This window comes from Neoarius graeffei, chromosome 1 (genome assembly GCF_027579695.1).
Source record: "Neoarius graeffei isolate fNeoGra1 chromosome 1, fNeoGra1.pri, whole genome shotgun sequence".
NCBI lineage: Eukaryota > Metazoa > Chordata > Actinopteri > Siluriformes > Ariidae > Neoarius > Neoarius graeffei.
The window spans coordinates 73,961,045-73,981,104 of record NC_083569.1 but is presented as its reverse complement, the minus strand read 5'-3'; the positions used below and the strand labels follow the sequence as shown (position 1 = coordinate 73,981,104).

Genomic DNA, 20,060 nt, shown 5'->3' with positions numbered 1-20,060 from the left:
GCACGCCTATTATCCCCGCTCAACAATAAATTACAACTGTCTGCGAAAAGCTATCTGCGAAAGCCTTGTCGCACGAGCATGCAGAGGCCTTCACTCCTTGCAACCCTACCATGCACACTATTGTTGTTCAGTGTTCTCCTGAAGGTGGACTCATGAACATTAACATTAGCCAATGTGAGAGAGGCCTTCAGTTGCTTAGAAGTTACCCTGGGGTCCTTTGTGACCTCGCCGACTATTACACACCTTGCTCTTGGAGTGATCTTTGTTGGTCGACCACTCCTGGGGAGGGTAACGATGGTCTGGAATTTCCTCCATTTGTGCACAATCTGTCTGACTGTGGATTGGTGGAGTCCAAACTCTTTAGAGATGGTTTTGTAACCTTTTCCAGCCTGATGAGCATCAACAATGCTTTTTCTGAGGTCCTCAGAAATCTCCTTTGTTCGTGCCATGATACACTTCCACAAACATGTGTTGTGAAGATCAGACTTTGATAGATCCCTGTTCTTTAAATAAAACAGGGTGCCCACTCACACCTGATTGTCATCCCATTGATTGAAAACACCTGACTTTAATTTCACCTTCAAATTAACTGCTAATCCTAGAGGTTCACATACTTTTGCCACTCACAGATATGTAATATTGGATCATTTTCCTCAATAAATAAATGACCAAGTATAATATTTTTGTCTCATTTGTTTAACTGGGTTCTCTTTATCTACTTTTAGGACTTGTGTGAAAATCTGATGATGTTTTAGGTCATATTTATGCAGAAATATAGAAAATTCTAAAGGTTTCACAAACTTTCAAACACCACTGTCGTGAACGAATGAGTGATTTCGGACACGGTAGATTTACCTCGGTGATTTAGGATTTAAGGTAGGGTTTAGGGTGGGGAGGGGGAAGCAAATTAAATTAGACAGAAAGACAGGTATATAAGTGTAATTCTGGGATGAGGGGTATAAGAGGATAGAAGATATAAAGGGGTTGGGGTTAGTGAGAAACAAGGGGGAAAGGTGAATAGTGTTCTCATCCCCCCCCTGTTTTTTTTGTTTTGTTTGTTTTTTTATGAGCATAAAATCCCTTTTATGAATGTTGACCTAAATCATCTAGGTCCATCCAGAATCACCTGATTTCAAAAATCACCTTTAACATACAGTTAGGTCCATATATATTTGGACACTGACACAAATTTTGTTTTTTGACCTGTTTACTGAAACATATTCAGGTTATAGTTATATAATGGACATGGACATAAAGTCCAGACTTTCAGCTTTCATTTGAGGATATCCACATTAAAACTGGATGAAGCGTTTAGGAGTTTCAGCTCCTTAACATGTGCCACCCTGTTTTTAAAGGGACCAAAAGTAATTGGACAGTTGACTCAAAGGCTATTTCATGGGCAGGTGTGGGCAATTCCTTTGTTATGTCATTCTCAATTAAGCAGATAAAAGGCCTGGAGTTGGTTTGAGGTGTGGTGCTTGCATTTGGAAGATTTTGCTGTGAAGAAAACATGCGATCAAAGGAGCTCTCCATGCAGGTGAAACAAGCCATCCTTAAGCTGCGAAAACAGAAAAAAACCATCCGAGAAATTGCTACAATATTAGGAGTGACAAAATCTACAGTTTGGTACATCCTGAGAAAGAAAGAAAGCACTGGTGAACTCATCAATGCAAAAAGATCTGGACGCCCACAGAAGACAACAGTGGTGGATGATCGCAGAATAATTTCCATGGTGAAGAGAAACCCCTTCACAACAGCCAACCAACAGAACAACACTCTCCAGGAGGTAGGCATATCAATATCCAAATCTACCATAAAGAGAACATTGCATGAAAGTAAATACAGAGGGTTCACTGCACGGTGCAAGCCACTCATAAGCCTCAAGAATAAAAAAGCTAGATTGGACTTTGCTAAAAAAACATCTAAAAAAGCCAGCACAGTTCTGCAAGAACATTCTTTGGACAGATGAAACCAAGATCAACCTCAACCAGAATTATGGAAAGAAAAAAGTATGGCAAAGGCATGGTACAGCTCATGATCCAAAGCATACCACATCATCTGTAAAACACGGCGGAGGCAGTGTGATGGCTTGGGCATGCATGGCTGCCAGTGGCACTGGGTCACTAGTGTTTATTGATGATGTGACACAGGACAGAAGCAGCCAGATGAATTCTGAGGTATTCAGAGACATACTGTGTGCTCAAATCCAGCCAAATGCAGCCAAACTGATTGGTCGGCGTTTCATAATACAGATGGACAATGACCCAAAACATAAAGCCAAAGCAACCCAGGAGTTTATTAAAGCAAAGAAGTGGAATATTCTTGAATGGCCAAGTCAGTCACCTGATCTCAACCCAATTGAGCATGCATTTCACTTGTTAAAGACTAAACTTCAGACAGAAAGGCCCACAAACAGACAGTAACTGAAAACCACTGCAGAGCAGTAAAAAGGAGGAAACACAGCGTCTGGTGATGTCCATGAGTTCAAGACTTCAGGCAGTCATTGCCAACAAAGGGTTTTCAACCAAGTATTAGAAATGAACATCTCATCTCATCTCATCATCTCTAGCCGCTTTATCCTTCTACAGGGTCGCAGGCAAGCTGGAGCCTATCCCAGCTGACTATGGGCGAAAGGCGGGGTACACCCTGGACAAGTCGCCAGGTCATCACAGGGCTGACACATAGACACAGACAACCATTCACACTCACATTCACACCTACGGTCAATTTAGAGTCACCAGTTAACCTAACCTGCATGTCTTTGGACTGTGGGGGAAACCGGAGCACCCGGAGGAAACCCACGCGGACACGGGGAGAACATGCAAACTCCACACAGAAAGGCCCTCGCCGGCCCCGGGGCTCGAACCCAGACCTTCTTGCTGTGAGGCGACAGCGCTAACCACTACACCACCGTGCCGAAATGAACATTTTATTTACAATTATTTAATTTGTCCAATTACTTTTGAGCCCCTGAAATGAAGGGATTGTGTTTAAAAAATGCTTTAGTTCCTCACATTTTTATGCAATCATTTTGTTCAACCCATTGAATTAAAGCTGAAAGTCTGAACTTCAACTGCATTTGAATTGTTTTGTTCAAAATTCATTGTGGTAATGTACAGAACCAAAATTAGAAAAATGTTGTCTATGTCCAAATATTTATGGACCTAACTGTATGCATATCGCCAAAAGGCTGATACAGTTCGAAGAGATATAGCCTGTTCTCCAATGCATTGTGCCATTTATTATTTATATATTTACTTTTAAACACAGCATTTTGTCGATGTTGTATGTGAGATAAACTCATCAGCAATGTCGCTACGAAGGTCACCGGGACAAGATTCAATATCTAACTGACTAAACAATCTGCATCTAATAGTACTTGCTAGAAAGGGAATGACTATAACATACATAATTTAGGGACAAATCCTCACTCATTTCCTCACACATTACATGCAGGCCTATTTTTAAAATTGGCCAATATAGGAAAGGGACCACCAGTACTCTGAGGTTTGACCCAGACGTTCAAGGACATTGACTTTTTTTTTCTTTTCTTTTTTAACCAACATATGATGCAGCATTCCCAGTCCTCTTACATCAGTGTTACTTCTGTGTGGTCTTTGGTATATTTTTGTTCTTTTATGAATCTTCCAAGTCCCCATGCTCTTGCAGTCTGCAGCGTGTTTTCTTCCAGTATTTTTCTCTTGTCAGTTCCGTACATTGTAATTTTGAGCTTGTAGTATTTGGTGCATTCCTCAGTCATGATGCTGCCACCATCATGCTTTACTGTCGTTTTGTTGTGCTATGTTAGATTTGTGCCAAATGCACCACTTTTCTAAATTGCTGGATAAACTCTAGCCCAGTCATAATGAGTTTTTGTTTATACTGTTAGGTAAAGACTTAATTCTCTTTACTCTTCGTTGCAAGCTACATTTGTGAAGTGTGTGCTACTAGAGCAGAAATGTACCTCAGAGGTAATTTAGATGTATCAAAGCTGTTGAGGGTTAATAATTATTAATTGATTGATTATTTTCAACAATAACAAACCATCAAGTTTTAAAAATTAATTTAGAAATGTATCTGGATTTTTGTGTAATTTCCAGGCTCCAATTTATGAAACTTTATGTTAATAAGTAGCAGAAGTTCACAGTTAAACACCTTGTGAGTCTGAGCAATTATTATTATTATTATTATTATTATTTCTTTTAATCCAAGGAGTATTAATCTTTCTGAGTATGTCAGTTCTTGTAAAAACTAATGTTTGTCTCTTTACAAGCCTCTTTATACGGCACAGTGGTGTATACACAAGAGAAACAAATCACTTTATCAGTATAACTCACATTATATGTAGCACTGGTAAATGATTTACGTTTGATTTTCTGTAAAGGAGCCTTATTTATTTGCCACATGCACACTCAAGCACAGTGAAATTCATCCTCTGCATTTAACCCATCTGAAGCAGTGAGCACATGCGCGCGCACACACACACACACCCAGAGCAGTGGGCAGCCATGCTACAGCGCCCGGGGAGCAGTTGGGGGTTCGGTGCTTTGCTCAAGGGCGCTTCAGTCCAAGGCCACCCCATGTTAACCGAACCACATGTCTTTGGACTGTAGGGGAAACCGGAGCACCTGGAGAAAACCCATGCAGACACGGGGAGAACATGCAAACTCCACACAGAAAGGCCCCCGTCGGCCACTGGGCTCGAACCCAGAACCTTCTTGCTGTGAGGTGACAATGCTAACCACTACACCACTGTGCTGCCCAAAAGAAGATTATCAAAAACTGTTATTGGATGAAGGTGGCACAGTGGTGTAGTGGTTAGCATGGTCGCCTCGCAGCAAGAAGGTTCTGGGTTCAAGACACTCCTTGCTGTGTGGAGTTTGCATGTTCTCCTCGTGTCTGCGTGGGTTTCCTCTGGGTGCTCCGGTTTCCCCCACAGTCCAAAGACATGCGGTTAGGTTAATATGGGACGGCCTTGGGCTGAGGTGCCCTTGAGCGAGGCACCTAACTCCCAACTGCTCCCCGGGCGCTATGGCATGGCTGCCCACTGCTCTGGGTATGTGTGTGTGTTCACTGCTTCAGATGGGTTAAACGCAGAGAGGAAATTTCATAAGTGTGTGATGAATAAAGTTGTGCTTTCTTTCTTATGGGTAACATTATTTCTCATCACCTACAAACACTGACTGTCGTTTAAGATGGCAAGGTTTTAAAGGAACAGTCCACCGTACTTCCATAATGAAATATGCTCTTACCTGAATTGAGACGAGCTGCTCCGTACCTGTCCGAGCTTTGCGCGACCTCCCAGTCAGTCAGACGCAGTCAGACGCGCTGTCACTCCTGTTAGCAATGTAGCTAGGCTCAGTATGGCCAACGGTATATTTTGGAGCTGTAGTTAGATGCGACCAAACTCTTCCGCGTTTTTCCTGTTTACATAGGTTTATATGACCAGTGATATGAAACAAGTTCAGTTACACAAATTGAAACGTGGCGATTTTCTATGCTATGGAAAGTCCGCACTATAATGACAGGCGTACTAACACCTTCTGCGCGCTTCGGCAGCACATTGATATCTGAGCTCCGTATCAATGCGCTGCCAAAGTTTGGTCGCATCTAACTACAGCCCCAAAAAATACCATTGGCCATACTGAGCCTAGCTACATTGCTAACAGGAGTGACAGCGCGTCTGACTGCGTCTGACTGACTGGGAGGTCGCGCAAAGCTCGGACAGGTACGGATCAGCTCGTCTCAATTCAGATAAGAGCATATTTCATTATGGAAGTACAGTGGACTGTTCCTTTAAGGCTTTCAATAGGCTTAAACTGGTTAGTTTAGAAAATTGCCCTATGTTTTGCTGGTATTAAGTCTTGTTTGGGGTCTGTTGTGAAACCCTTAGGTGTCCTTCTCATATTGTGATGTCTGTGGATGTGTGCTGTTGTTCCAGGTCTTGGATAAGGAAGGTCAGATGGATAACCCATGCTCAAGTTGGCTGGCTGATTCTAATTGGGACAACATTACTGAGCTGGACAAGCTAGCTAATTTCCATGGGATTATGAGCTCATTTGAACAGTACCCACGTGACTGGAACCTGTGGTACAAAAACTCGGAGCCAGAAAATGCACCTCTACCTGGTAATGTGTGTGTGTGTGTGTGTGTGTGTGTGTGTGTGTGTGTGTGTGTGTGTGTGTGTGTGTGTGTGTGTGTGTGTGAGACAGCACTTTAGCTGTAGCTGGGTTATCTCATCTTTGTGAATCATACTAAATGAGGTTTACTATTTTTTTTTTGTTGTAATTTTGACTCATTTTTGTCTTGGAAAATTATTACAAGATGAATATGTATTTGCTCCTTTGTCTTTTCCTTTGTCTCTCTCAGCCTCTCTCTGTCCATATGACTCTTCTGACAGTGCTAGTCTGTCATTTCCTTTGAGTATTTTTCAAATCTAATTATATTACTGAGAGCTCTGCTCAATATTAATACAATCCATGGGAGAACACGCAGTTCCGTGAAAATTCTGTTTGTTTAATTCATTTATGTAATCATGAATTGTAATTTTGTTTAAAAAGAAAGCTTTCAGGATGTCTTCCTTTTTAAAAAGTTTATCAGAATGATAATATTTACAGTGCCTGTCACTTATCTCTTGTTTAATTAATTTCCTACTTCATCTCTCTTTCTTTTTTTTCCCCACCTCCTTTTTGAACCCTTCCACCTTCTGTCCTCTTATCTATACGCTCTTAATTTTTTTTCACTGCAATGTCAATTTGCAAACCACCGCTCTTGTTTCTCCCTGCTCCACACTTTCCTTCTGCTGTCTTTCCCCTCTCTTTCTGTGTCCTTGTCACTCATTCTCTTTAGGGGAGTGGGAGAACGGGTGCAGCGAGTTGCAGAGGATGTTGATCGTGCGTTCTCTGCGACAGGACCGCGTCTCATTCTGTGTGACTTCCTTCATCATCAATAACCTGGGCTCATGCTTTGTAGAGCCACCAGTCCTGGATATGAAGGCTGTAAGTTATAAACACACACAGTACAGAGTACAGACATATCATGATACAATATTACATCAGTTAGTCAGATCTCAACCTACTCAACTCCATCTGAAAAACACACTTAAACACAGGGTGGGTTCTCTACTGCAACATCAGGGTGGCTGGATGTATACCAATCGTGTACGGTATATTTATTTGGTTGTGCCCTGTTAATTGAAATAAGACATATTATTCTATCCACTTTCACTGGATATGAGCAATCGTGCGCTCTGATTGGCTACTCTACTACTAGGCTGTCAGCTCATATAGATAGTTTTCACTGACGTCACGGCATTCCGGGGAACGCCCCCCAGCTGCCATCTTGGAGGGCAAACAAAACGGACCATCGCCACTACCGGCTACGTTATCTCGGACAAATTTATGAAGTTATATAGTCAGTTTTCTAAAATAAAGATCAATGTCGGCAAAATCAAGCAAACAGAAGTATATAGATACATTAGACGACATCTCACGACAACGGTATGCAGACAAACTGGCCTTGATTGGGGGAATTGACCCCTACGAAGTGGACAAAGATGCATTTTCAAGTGACTATGCAGGGCTGCCAAAGCCTGAAACTGACTTCATCAAACTTTAAAGGCTGTCTGATATATACAACTTTATATATTCACAGCGCGCCTTTTGGCGGATGCCGCCTGAATCGCGCAGATCCGGGTTTTTTTTTTTTTAGGGGGTGCGTTGGGAGTGTCTGATTGTAATTTCAAAGTAAATTCTGTATTAAAATTACTAAATAAGCAAATCCGTTACAGTCCATGAAACAGGAAGTATAAGGATGAGAAAAGAACAGTTTAAATCGGGAAGCTGCGCACATTTGCACAGTCCTGCACACCGCTCGGGCTGCACAAGTGCGCGCAGCTTCCCGATTTAAACTGTTTTTTTCTCATCCTTATACTTCCTGTTTCATGGACTGTAACAGATTTGCTTATTTAGTAATTTTAATACAGAATTTACTTTGAAATTATAATCAGACACTCCAACGCCCCCCCTAAAAAAAAAAAACGGATCTGCGCGATTCAGGCGGCATCCGCCAAAAGGCGCGCTGTTTGCATCCCAAACACAAATCAAATCATACAGAATAGACCTAAAATGTTTTTCAAAAATGACCCTTGCGTGAGTGAAGTGACAAGTGTCAAATAGAAACGTGACAAACGAGCGATATTAAGTGTACATTACAATGTAAACGTACACTCAGCGGTTCCAGTTAGGCATTCTCCAGAGAGTGTTCACATGATGTTTTGGTTTCCAAAAACAAACTTAAACACAATTGATTGTTTATTTAAACAACTTACCACTTATAAAATGATCGGAGCAGACTTTGCTGTGTTTGGAAGGCTGATAATCCTTGCGGTTGATTCTCGCAAGCCATAGATTTCTCCTTTGTATGCTGAGTTTGTTTGCTTGCCTTCATGCTCCCGTACAGTGGGAATTCCATAAAAGCTCCGCTTGACTTCATCATCTGACCTATTACGACAGCCGTGAATACAACAGGTGTGCGCCATTGCTAGCTTTAAATAGTAGTAATGTAACTGTAAATAATATATAAATGAATGTAACTCACGTGCTACAATGTGTGCTCAGTGACCTGTACGGTAAGCTTGCCCTCCAAGATGGCTGCCACCAGGGAATCCCCGACTCTGTGACGTCATGTGAAAACTATCTATACCGTGAGTAGAGAAAAACAAAATGGTGGAGCGTGTTGCTGAACTGACCGAGGAGGAAATAAAAACTACTCGAAAACAAAACCCCAAAAATAAAAAATAAAAAATAAATGGAATAAAAGTATTTGATGGTAAGAACGTCTCTTTTTTATTTTTCATGAATTATTATTATTATTATTATTATAGCATTTTTCACAGATTCCAACTGTCATTTCATCGGTCTGTTTACATTCTGCATCTTTAAGCATTAACATTTTGTTGATTGGTTCAAAAACTCAAAAAAGTTTGAAAATTACAGAACTGAAATATCCAAGGAAGAATTAAATAAATGTCTAAAGCTATTCTAGACCTCGGCACGACAGCAAGATGACACTTTCTACAAAAACAACAACACTAAAGTCAATTCGTGCAGCCATCGATAGGTTTTTAAGAAGTCCGCCTAAACAGAAATGATTTTGTCGGACGTTTTGTATGAAGTTTTTATTTATTGAAATTTCAAAAAATAAAAATAAAAATGCTCTGTTTCTCAAAAGCCAGTGAACGTGGATAGAATAAAACAGTTATTCCACTCAATCTCGTCATACATGGCTTATAGCCAACTCGGTGCTACGCACCTCATCGGCTATCAGCTCATGTACGACTTGATTTCATGGAATAACTGTTAAATAGAAGCACATACACTACCGTTCAAAAGTTTGGGGCCACTTTGAAATGTCCTTATTTTTGAAAGAAAAGCACTGTTCTTTTCAGTGAAGATCACTTTAAACTAATCAGAAATCCACTCTATACATTGCTAATGTGGTAAATGACTATTCTAGCTGCAAATGTGTGGTTTTTGGTGCAATATCTCCATAGGTGTATAGAGGCCCATTTCCAGCAACTCTCACTCCAGTGTTCTAATGGTACAATGTGTTTGCTCATTGCCTCAGAAGGCTAATGGAGGATTAGAAAACCCTTGTACAATCATGTTAGCACAGCTGAAAACAGTTGAGCTCTTTAGAGAAGCTATAAAACTGACCTTCCTTTGAGCAGATTGACTTTCTGGAGCATCACATTTGTGGGGTCGATTAAATGCTCAAAATGGCCAGAAAAATGTCTTGACTATATTTTCTATTCGTTTTACAACTTATGGTGGGAAATAAAAGTGTGACTTTTCATGGAAAACACAAAATTGTCTGGGTGACCCCAAACTTTTGAACAGTAGTGTAAGGAATCATTTAGTAAACTTTAAAATGTTAATCAAACCAAAATATGTTTTAGATTTTAGATTCTTCAAAGTAGGCACCTTTTGCTTTGATTACAGCTTTGCACACTCTTGACATTCTCTCAATCAGCTTCATGAGGTAATCACTTGAAATGGTTTTCCAACAGTCTTGAAGGAGTTCCCGGAGGTGCTGAGCACTTGTTGGCTGCTTTGCCTTCACTCTGCCGTCCAACTCATCCCAAACTTTTTCAGACTGACTAACCTTCATTTCTTAAAGTAATGACGGACTGTCGTTTTTCTTTACTGAGTTGAGTAGTTCTTGGCATAATATGGATTAGAGCAGTACTCAAATAGGGCCATTCACTGTATACCAACTCTACCTCTTCACAACACAACTGATGGTCACAAACACATTAAGAGGTCAAGAAATTCAAGAAATTAACTCTTGACAAGGCACAGCTATAAACTGAAAGCCATTCCAGGTGACTACCTTGTAAAGAGAAAATGCCAAGATGTGTAAAGCTGTCATCAAAGCAAAAGGTGCCTACTTTGAAGAATCTAAAATCTCATCTCATTATCTCTAGCCGCTTTATCCTTCTACAGGGTCGCAGGCAAGCTGGAGCCTATCCCAGCTGACTACGGGCGAAAGGCGGGGTACACCCTGGACAAGTCGCCAGGTCATCACAGGGCTGACACATAGACACAGACAACCATTCACACTCACATTCACACCTACGGTCAATTTAGAGTCACCAGTTAACCTAACCTGCATGTCTTTGGACTGTGGGGGAAACCGGAGCACCCGGAGGAAACCCACGCGGACACGGGAAGAACATGCAAACTCCGCACAGAAAGGCCCTCGCCGGCCACGGGGCTCGAACCCGGACCTTCTTGCTGTGAGGCGACAGCGCTAACCACTACACCACCGTGCCACCCATTTACCAAATAATTCCATATATATTTCTTCATAATGTCGATGACTTTAGTATTCATCTACAATTCAGAAAATTTTAAAATAATGAAAAACCACTGAATTAGAGGCGTTTCCAAACTTTTGACTAGTACTGTACTTCATTACTGTCCACATCTGATATCCACTGACTCTGTAACAGTGGTTTCAGTTATCTACGGTTTACCCCGAGCTGAAAATCGTCATTCTAGCACCGAGAAGCTGTGCCTGGTGAGACTTCCAGGTCACGCTTCCCAGAGCACACCACACAGTCGACAAGTACGACATCTCAAACTACAGTTCCCGCACACCCTAGCTTCTATTAGTTTGTCTTCTCATCTCATCTCATTATCTCTAGCCGCTTTATCCTGTTCTACAGGGTCGCAGGCAAGCTGGAGCCTATCCCAGCTGACTACGGGCGAAAGGCGGGGTACACCCTGGACAAGTCGCCAGGTCATCACAGGGCTGACACATAGACACAGACAACCATTCACACTCACATTCACACCTACGCTCAATTTAGAGTCACCAGTTAACCTAACCTGCATGTCTTTGGACTGTGGGGGAAACCGGAGCACCCGGAGGAAACCCACGCGGACACGGGGAGAACATGCAAACTCCACACAGAAAGGCCCTCGCCGGCCACGGGGCTCGAACCCGGACCTTCTTGCTGTGAGGCAACAGCGCTAACCACTACACCACCGTGCCGCCCCCATGATAAAAATATTAAGTGGAATTAAGAAAGAAAGCAAGAGAGAGAGAGAATTACAGAATATTGTTTTAACTTTCATTATTAATTACTGTTGCAGTTTATAAATGAGACATAGGCAAGGATGTACATGAAAAGCAAGCTTTATATATGTTTAAATATGACATTGTTTAAATGTGTATAAGATGGAGTTGAGTATGTTGAGGTGTGAATGATTGATGTAATGTTGAAATATACTATATATATGTTTTATATATGTTATTTTTTTAATGTATGTTTCACAAGCTTTATATATTTCACTCCTATCCATGGTTTCACCTGTCCAGGTTAGATCTTCGAACATACCCCCCGGGATAAGGTGCTATCACCGTATCTGCTAATGTTTTCTTTGCTTGTTGTTTTGAGCTTGCCACCGGTTGCTTTACACTGAGGCAGTATGCGTAGTTCCATCACAATATCACTACATCATCACTGACATCACCACCAGCAACATCTCAACCAGTCACAACACATAAATCGATGGTTCCAATTTCCGCTAGAGCCATAACAAAAGATTTCTGTAAATGTTCCTAGGGGATAGATTAACGTTTCAACTTTGCCGTTTTGCGTCCGTTCCTACAGTACACCATTACGGCATAATAGTGGAAAATATATAATTTTCAGTGTCAGTAGGAAAAAGGATATAAAAGTATAAAGGAGCAGTCTATCATTTTTAGAGCCTTCTTCTACCAGGAAAAGAAGTTTTGCAATTGCAGTAAAATCAGTGAAAAGCCATTTTGGAATATGACTGTCAAACGATTTCTGCGTTTCCTGTCCTTTGGTGTTTGTGTTTTAGGTGGTAGAGGATTCCACCAGTAAGACGCCACTAATCTTTGTGCTGTCCCCTGGTGTGGATCCCACTGCTGCCCTGTTGCAACTGGCAGAGACGTCAGGAATGGGCCACCACTTCCATGCCCTCTCTCTGGGACAGGGACAGGCCCCAGTCGCCACACGCATGATTAAAGATGGAGTTGAAAACGGTGAACCTTTACATGCTGTCTCATTTTCTCCTCTGTTTTTTTTTTTTTACTTCTCGCCAGTCCTGTTATTTCTCTCTCCCTATTTTGCAGACCCAGCAAATTAGGCATGTTGGTTGAATAAGGGTGTTTATCCCAAGTAAATGGACCAGAAAACCTTTGAGACACTGTAAAAAAAAATCTGTTGTTTTTACAAAAAAAACCTGGCAGCTGTGGTTGCCAGAATAATTCAGTATAAAATACAGTGAACATGTAAACAGTTTTACTGACCAAACAGTAATTATAACAGTGTTAAATTGTAAAATAAACAGATTGTCCCATAATTTTGTACAAATTTTTTTTTTAAAGATATTTTTTGGGCTTTTTCCACCTTTATTGGATAGGACAGTATGGAGCACTTGCATGTGACGTCACAGCCGATCCAGATTGCGACAGACGCCATCTTGTCGGTCAAACGCCATATTTCCGCCTTCTACTTCTACCTTTTCTTCTGGAAAACCTACTATATACAATTCTACTACAACGGCTGCGGCTACAAGCTCTCCCTACCTGTGCACGTTTTTTATGTTTTTTGTGTGTATTTTTGCGTGTTGTTCGTCTGTACCGGACTTCAATATCCACTAAAACCGTATGGACTTACTGGACATTGGTTTCCAGCAGAAAATGATGGTTTGTAGCGATTTCCATCGCATGCACAACATTCCGGACGAGATAGCGAGACCAGCAGGGTCTCCGTGGATTGTTATCGGAAGCAAAGCGAAGGAGGCGGCGCCGGGAGAGGAAGCAAAAGTGAGGCTGCAGAGCCGGCCTGTTGACTAAGCTCAGAAAACAGCCACTCAAATCTCCACTGCCAAGCCTCTACCTCTCCAACGCCAGATCCATGTAAACAAGACGGACGATTTGGAATTACAGCTGGAATTACCTTATTCTATTCTATTCTATAATCGGCTGGTCAGTGCTATACTCAGTACTTAAGTGACTTACCCGTCCAATGAGGATTGTTATTTTCTTGTTTACAAGATGCCACATCTGAGTCGCTGACAAATCCTGAATTTCTGTAAAGATAACTGTGCAGAGATTTATAAGCACGCAGTGCTTCACCACTGAACAGCGAGGGAAAGTTGATGAGGTAATTATACACGTCCGGGTATTCCGCTGGCAGTTCCATATCCACTGACACGGTCATGAAAACTACGTCCAGTAATCGATAAGGGTCACTAATCTGTTGATCGTTTATTTTAGACATATATCTAGTTATCTGTTCATTAGAAAAATGAGCCGTGTAGTCCGTCGGTTGAAATTGATCCACTCTGTACACGAGTGCAGCAGTATTCAGCGGTGTTTTTTACCGACAAGATGGCGGCTGTGTACTTTCCGGTCACGTGACTGCAAGATCTCTATAGAGACAGGAAATGAGCAGGAGGGAGAGACAGGGAGGGATCGGGAAATGACCTCGGGTCAGACTGGAATCCCAGTCCCTGGATTTATGGTGTGGCACCTTATCCAACTGAACCACGACATCCTGGATTTAATAATCACAGACATTAAATGTTATTTTTACACTGCTAAAATGTAAAAAATAAAAATATGTTGTTGTGAAGGATACAACTTTTCTCTGTACAAAATACAAAAATGTGTGTTTTCCACAACAAAATACAATATTTTTGAAATTTTTTATTTTAAAATTTACAATAATTTTCGGTTCGACATTATACATCATACTGGTAAATAAACACAATATCACTGTATTTTGCTTTACAGAATTTTTATGTCGTGATTTCACAGAATTTTACTGTTGATTTTACTGACTTTTTTTAACAGTGGAGTTAACATCTTGTTAAAAAAAACAATGCCTGTACTTTCTCTAAAGGCCAAATCTCACACACACAAAAAAAGCATTTTTTAATTGTCCATCTCACACCCATTTCACAGACCAGTTGCACTGCCTTTATACTGTAACATTCCGAAAATGCAACCTGACCCCATCTAACCTTCTGGGGTTTTTTCCTGGCTTGCTCACACGAGTAAAGTATGAACGTTACAGGAATGCATGGATACATGTTCAGTGTCCATATAGTCTTTTTTCCCCCTGAGTTCGTGTTTTTTTTTTTGTTTTTTTTTTATTGTTCCCAGTGAAGAGAGCGTATGCGGCTGCCTAGAGAAAAAGTGTTGCACCCCGTGTCTTTTTTCAGAACATTCTGCCTTTTTTGTGCGGCTGCTCCAAGCACTTCTCGTTGAAACTCTGTGAACTTTTCAGAAAGGCACCGGGGTCATCACCATTGCTCCTTTTCAGGCAACCAATCATATGGGTGGGGCTTGTCACCTTGGTAACCAGGAAAACGGAGGAGAAGTTTGTTTTGGCCATGTCTGTCTATCCTGATCTGTAAAAATAACAAATGGATAATAGAAAGCAAAGGGGTGATGCCAGTCTATCATACAATGATGGTTAGAGTGGTGATATGTTGTCTAGATGTTGTTGTCATAGAAACAAAACCCAGGTGCAGCATGAGAGCACTTTCTTTTTTTTCTTTTTTTTTTGATGAAGCACTCCCCAGCGCCCTGCCAGCTCTTTCCTGCTGGAGAAAAAAAAACACTATATGGACACACACCCTTAGATGATATTCTATAATACAGAGTCAAGTTAATTTATTTGTATAGCACTTTTAACAACAGACATTATCGCAAAGCAGCTTTACAGAACAGTGAGTGAGTCTAGGTACAGTGGTGCTTGAAAGTATGTGAACCCTTTAGAATGTTCTCTATTTCTGCATAAATATGATCTAAAACATCATCAGATTTTCACACAAGTCCTAAAAGTAGATAAAGAGAACCCAGTTAAACAAACGAGACAAAAACATTATACTTGCTCATTTATTTATTGAGGAAAATGATCCAATATTACATATCTGTCAGTGGCAAAAGTATGTGAACCTCTAGGATTAACGGTTAATTTGAAGGTGAAATTAGAGTCAGGTGTTTTCAATCAATGGGATGACAATCAGGTGTGAGTAGGCACCCTGTTTTATTTAAAGAACAGGGATCTATCAAAGTCTGATCTTCACAACACATGTTTGTGGAAGTGTATCATGGTACAAACAAAGGAGATTTCTGAGGACCTCAGGAAAAGTGTTGTTGATGCTCATCAGGCTGGAAAAGGTTACAAAACCATCTCTAAAGAGTTTGGACTCCACCAATCCACAGTCAGACAGATTGTGTACAAATGGAGGAAATTCAAGACCATTGTTACCCTCCTCAGGAGTGGTCGACCAACAAAGATCACTCCAAGAGCAAGGCGTGTAAGAGTCGGCGAGGTCACAAAGGACCCCAGGGTAACTTCTAAGCAACTGAAGGCCTCTCTCACATTGGCTAATGTTCATGAGTCCACCATCAGGAGAACACTGAACAACAATGGTGTGCATGGCAGGGTTGCAAGGAGAAAGCCACTGCTCTCCAAAAAGAACATTGCTACTTGTCTGCAGTTTGCTAAAGATCACATGGACAAGCCAGAAGGCTATTGGAAAAATGTTTTGTGGATGGATGAGACAAAAATAGAACTTTTTGGTTTAAATGAGAAGCGTTATGTTCAGAGAAAGGAAAAGCACTGCATTCCAGCATAAGAACCTGATCCCATCTGTGAAACATGGTGGTGGTAGTATCATGGTTTGGGCCTGTTTTGCTGCATCTGGGCCAGGACGGCTTGCCATCATTGATGGAACAACAAATTCTGAATTATACCAGCGAATTCTAAAGGAAAATGTCAGGACATCTGTCCATGAACTGAATCTCAAGAGAAGGTGGGTCATGCAGCAAGACAATGACCCTAAGCACACAAGTCGTTCTACCAAAGAATGGTTAAAGAAGAATAAAGTTAATGTTTTGGAATGGCCAAGTCAAAGTCCTGACCTTAATCCAATCGAAATGTTGTGGAAGGACCTGAAGCGAGCAGTTCATGTGAGGAAACCCACCAACATCCCAGAGTTGAAGCTGTTCTGTACGGAGGAATGGGCTAAAATTCCTCCAAGCCGGTGTGCAGGACTGATCAACAGTTACCGCAAACGTTTAGTTGCAGTTATTGCTGCACAAGGGGGTCACACCAGATACTGAAAGCAAAGGTTCACATACTTTTGCCACTCACAGATATGTAATATTGGATCATTTTCCTCAATAAATAAATGACCAAGTATAATATTTTTGTCTCATTTGTTTAACTGGGTTCTCTTTATCTACTTTTAGGACTTGTGTGAAAATCTGATGATGTTTTAGGTCATATTTATGCAGAAATAGAGAAAATTCTAAAGGGTTCACAAACTTTCAAGCACCACTGTAGCAGCGCACAAGTGAATTATTCACTATGGAAAATTATTTTTGTTCAATCTTACTTTCTATGTTTGTGGTAGGTCACTGGGTGTTCTTGGCAAATTGCCACCTGTCCCTGTCATGGATGCCTCACCTGGATAAACTGGTGGAGCAGTTACAGGTTGAGGATTCTCACCCAGACTTCAGGCTGTGGCTCAGCTCCTCTCCTCACCCAGACTTCCCCATCGCAATCCTTCAGGCTGGGATCAAAATGACTACCGAGCCACCTAAGGTATACGATACACAGACAAAACAGAAACACACAACTTCATACACGTTTTTGCATGGTGGCATGGTCACATGCATCCATCAATATGTGCCTATACAAAAAAATGCCACACACACACACACACCACTTATACACACTGCAACACACTGTCTACTGTATAACAGTGAAGTGGCTTTCAAGGGGGTCAAGCACCCAAGAGTACACTTACACTTCTCATATGCAAATGAATACGTAACCCCAGCATTCCTCTCAGTGAGCAAGAAAATGAAAACAGAAAGAAAAAAAAAAACACTTTTCAGTGCTCACCAGAGGTGGACAAAGTACCCAACATCATTACTGAAGTCAAAGTACAGATCCCACTGGTCAAATGTTACTCTGATACAAGTGAAAGTTGTCCAGTCAAATGTTTACTTCAGTTAAAGTACTGAAGTACTTGCTTTTAAAAATACTTAAGTATTAAAAATACATTTTCTGTCAACGCATCGTTGTATTATTGCCACAACGCTTACAAAACCGAACGCCGTTACCCAAGACAGAAATGTGAATTCACAAAATGAACGCATGCTGTGTCATCATGGTGGTTTAACGTTAAGCTAGCTAGTCAGTGAAGCTCCACCTGACGCTAGCAAACTCTTTTCAAACTCTAAATCATATCGTGTAGCTACCGGTAACGCTACTAGAAAAGAAACATTTCTACATTCTGCTTATTTGGCAAGATTATGCTAAAACATATTTCTGAAAGGACTTCAGATAAGTTAACGTTATTCATGTTAGTGTAACTCCGTTTTTACATGCTAACTAACAGTGTCCAAGTTAACTAGCTATGTGTTAACGTTAGCCGTGGACAAGGCGATGGCGACTTGGTGGGAAAATCCATAGAAAGTCATTTGACTAACCAGACTGCATAGCTACATTTGCAACGTTATCGCTAGCTCTAAATGCACAGACAACTTCGTTGCAAGCTTTCTCTTGGAATAAAACGTTTTCATCCCTCAATACACTCCCGCAGGTTGGACGGCGAGTTTTTGAATGCTGTAATGTGGTTCGTTTTCAGCAAACAAAGCAAACGTTTGAATCTTTAATCCTTTCAGAAAACTGAAACATGGGTTCTAGGTAAAGTCATGAGTGCGTGTGCGTTCCCCAGAAGAACCGCCTCCTTCCATTCTGCCATCAACTGATCGTGTTAAATAACGCTGTTGAGAAATCATTGAACTTGATTTTACAGTCTATAGACGTGACGTGACCCTAGTGATTACTGACAGACTGTCTCAGTGTCACCTGTGAAAAAACCCAATCACGTTTTAGAAAAGAAAAGAAAAACATCCACTTTCAAAGCTGCTTCATAGTAAAGAGTAACGAGGACCTTGATAGAAATGTAGTGGAGTGAAAAGTACGATATTTGTCTTTCAAATGTAGTGAAGTTAAAGTCATAAGTTTCCAAAAAAAAATACTCATGTAAAGTACAGATACTCAAAAAGTGTACTTAAGTACAGTATTCAAGTAAATGTACTTCGTTACTGTCCACCTCTGGTGATCAGTACCCTACCACATCATGAAATGGGCTATCTTTATTGGGAAAAAAAGGGGTGGGGGTTTACGTCTTTGGTCTTTGAAAAAAAAAAATCTTTTCTGCACTTATTGATCAGAATTCAGGGGGACTGTTCTTAAGAGGCACATTGATTCCTGTAATGCCAAGGGTGGTGTGCACACACACACACACACACACACACACACACACACACACACACACTGTAGATAAGCATGCACAATACACAACCCTTTTGTGTTTCTCATTGCAGGGAGTGAAGTCGAATATGAAACGGCTCTACCAGCTAGTGTCAGAGTCTCAGTTTTCACGCTGCAAGCAGCCTGTCATCTACCGCAAGTTGCTCTTTGCCCTGTGTTTCTTCCATAGCATCTTGCTAGAGCGCAAGAAGTTTCTCCAGCTCGGCTGGAACGTTGTCTACAGCTTCAACGACTCTGACTTTGAGGTAGAGAAAGAAAGACGTGGTCGAGTATTCTTGCGATTGAACTTGTAAAACCCATTAGCTGATGACATCTCGGCAAATTTCTACAAAGCTTACCTAGGAGACACACACGGCATACCATTACTTCTGCATCTTGCCTCTTCTTCTTTTCACTGCTACTTCTCTCTCTCTCTTTCTCCCCCTGCTTCTTTTACAGGTGAGTGAGAACTTAATGAGTCTATATTTGGATGAGTACGAGGAAATCCCCTGGGACACTCTGAAGTACCTCATTGCTGGCATCAACTACGGAGGTCACGTTACGGACGACTGGGACCGTCGTCTCCTCACCACATACATCAATGATTACTTCTGTGACGGCACTGTCAACACTCCTTTCTTTAAGTGAGTCTCACACACACATACATACTCATTTGGATGCAGGCACACTCATGCAAACTGAAACATTAACATTTGGCACACTGTAGTAACCTTCACGTCTTTCAAATATTGAAAACACGCTACCTAATCACACAGAAGAGCAAGAACCCCACCATGTGGACAGATCGAAAATCACACATGCCCAACGAGTGTACCACGACCGCAGTGTTATTGATTTGTAACAAGGTGCAATAGCTCCCCTATGTGGTGTATTTTTTATTTTATTTTTTTATTTATGCTACGTAAAATAAATAAGGAGCTGGATTAGTTACTATAAGTGATTTGACTAAAACACTTATTCAGTATATCAATGTCCAACCATTTTTTTTTAAATTGATTTATTCTATTATATTGTCTCAAAGATTTATACATATGACAAGTGTAAAGCCACTCTCCTAGTTAATTCAGCTATTCCACTTTCAGTAAAGGGATAACTTTGCTCATGGGTTATTGTTTTTCTGTTTCTTGTTCTGGAGATTAAGTATTAAGTGTTT

The 20,060-nt window shown here is 41.1% G+C and overlaps 1 protein-coding gene across 1 annotated transcript in view; it reads left to right on the top strand.

Moving 5' to 3' along the window:
• Positions 1 to 20,060, top strand: part of dnah2 (dynein, axonemal, heavy chain 2) — a 432,951-nt gene that overhangs the window by 385,893 nt on the left and 26,998 nt on the right. Inside the window, exons 76-81 of the mRNA XM_060919614.1 lie at positions 5,942 to 6,128; positions 6,850 to 6,998; positions 12,396 to 12,579; positions 16,974 to 17,164; positions 18,961 to 19,152; positions 19,346 to 19,530. Of these exons, the coding sequence (XP_060775597.1) occupies positions 5,942 to 6,128; positions 6,850 to 6,998; positions 12,396 to 12,579; positions 16,974 to 17,164; positions 18,961 to 19,152; positions 19,346 to 19,530 (1,088 nt within the window). The remainder of the gene's footprint in view (positions 1 to 5,941; positions 6,129 to 6,849; positions 6,999 to 12,395; positions 12,580 to 16,973; positions 17,165 to 18,960; positions 19,153 to 19,345; positions 19,531 to 20,060) is intronic.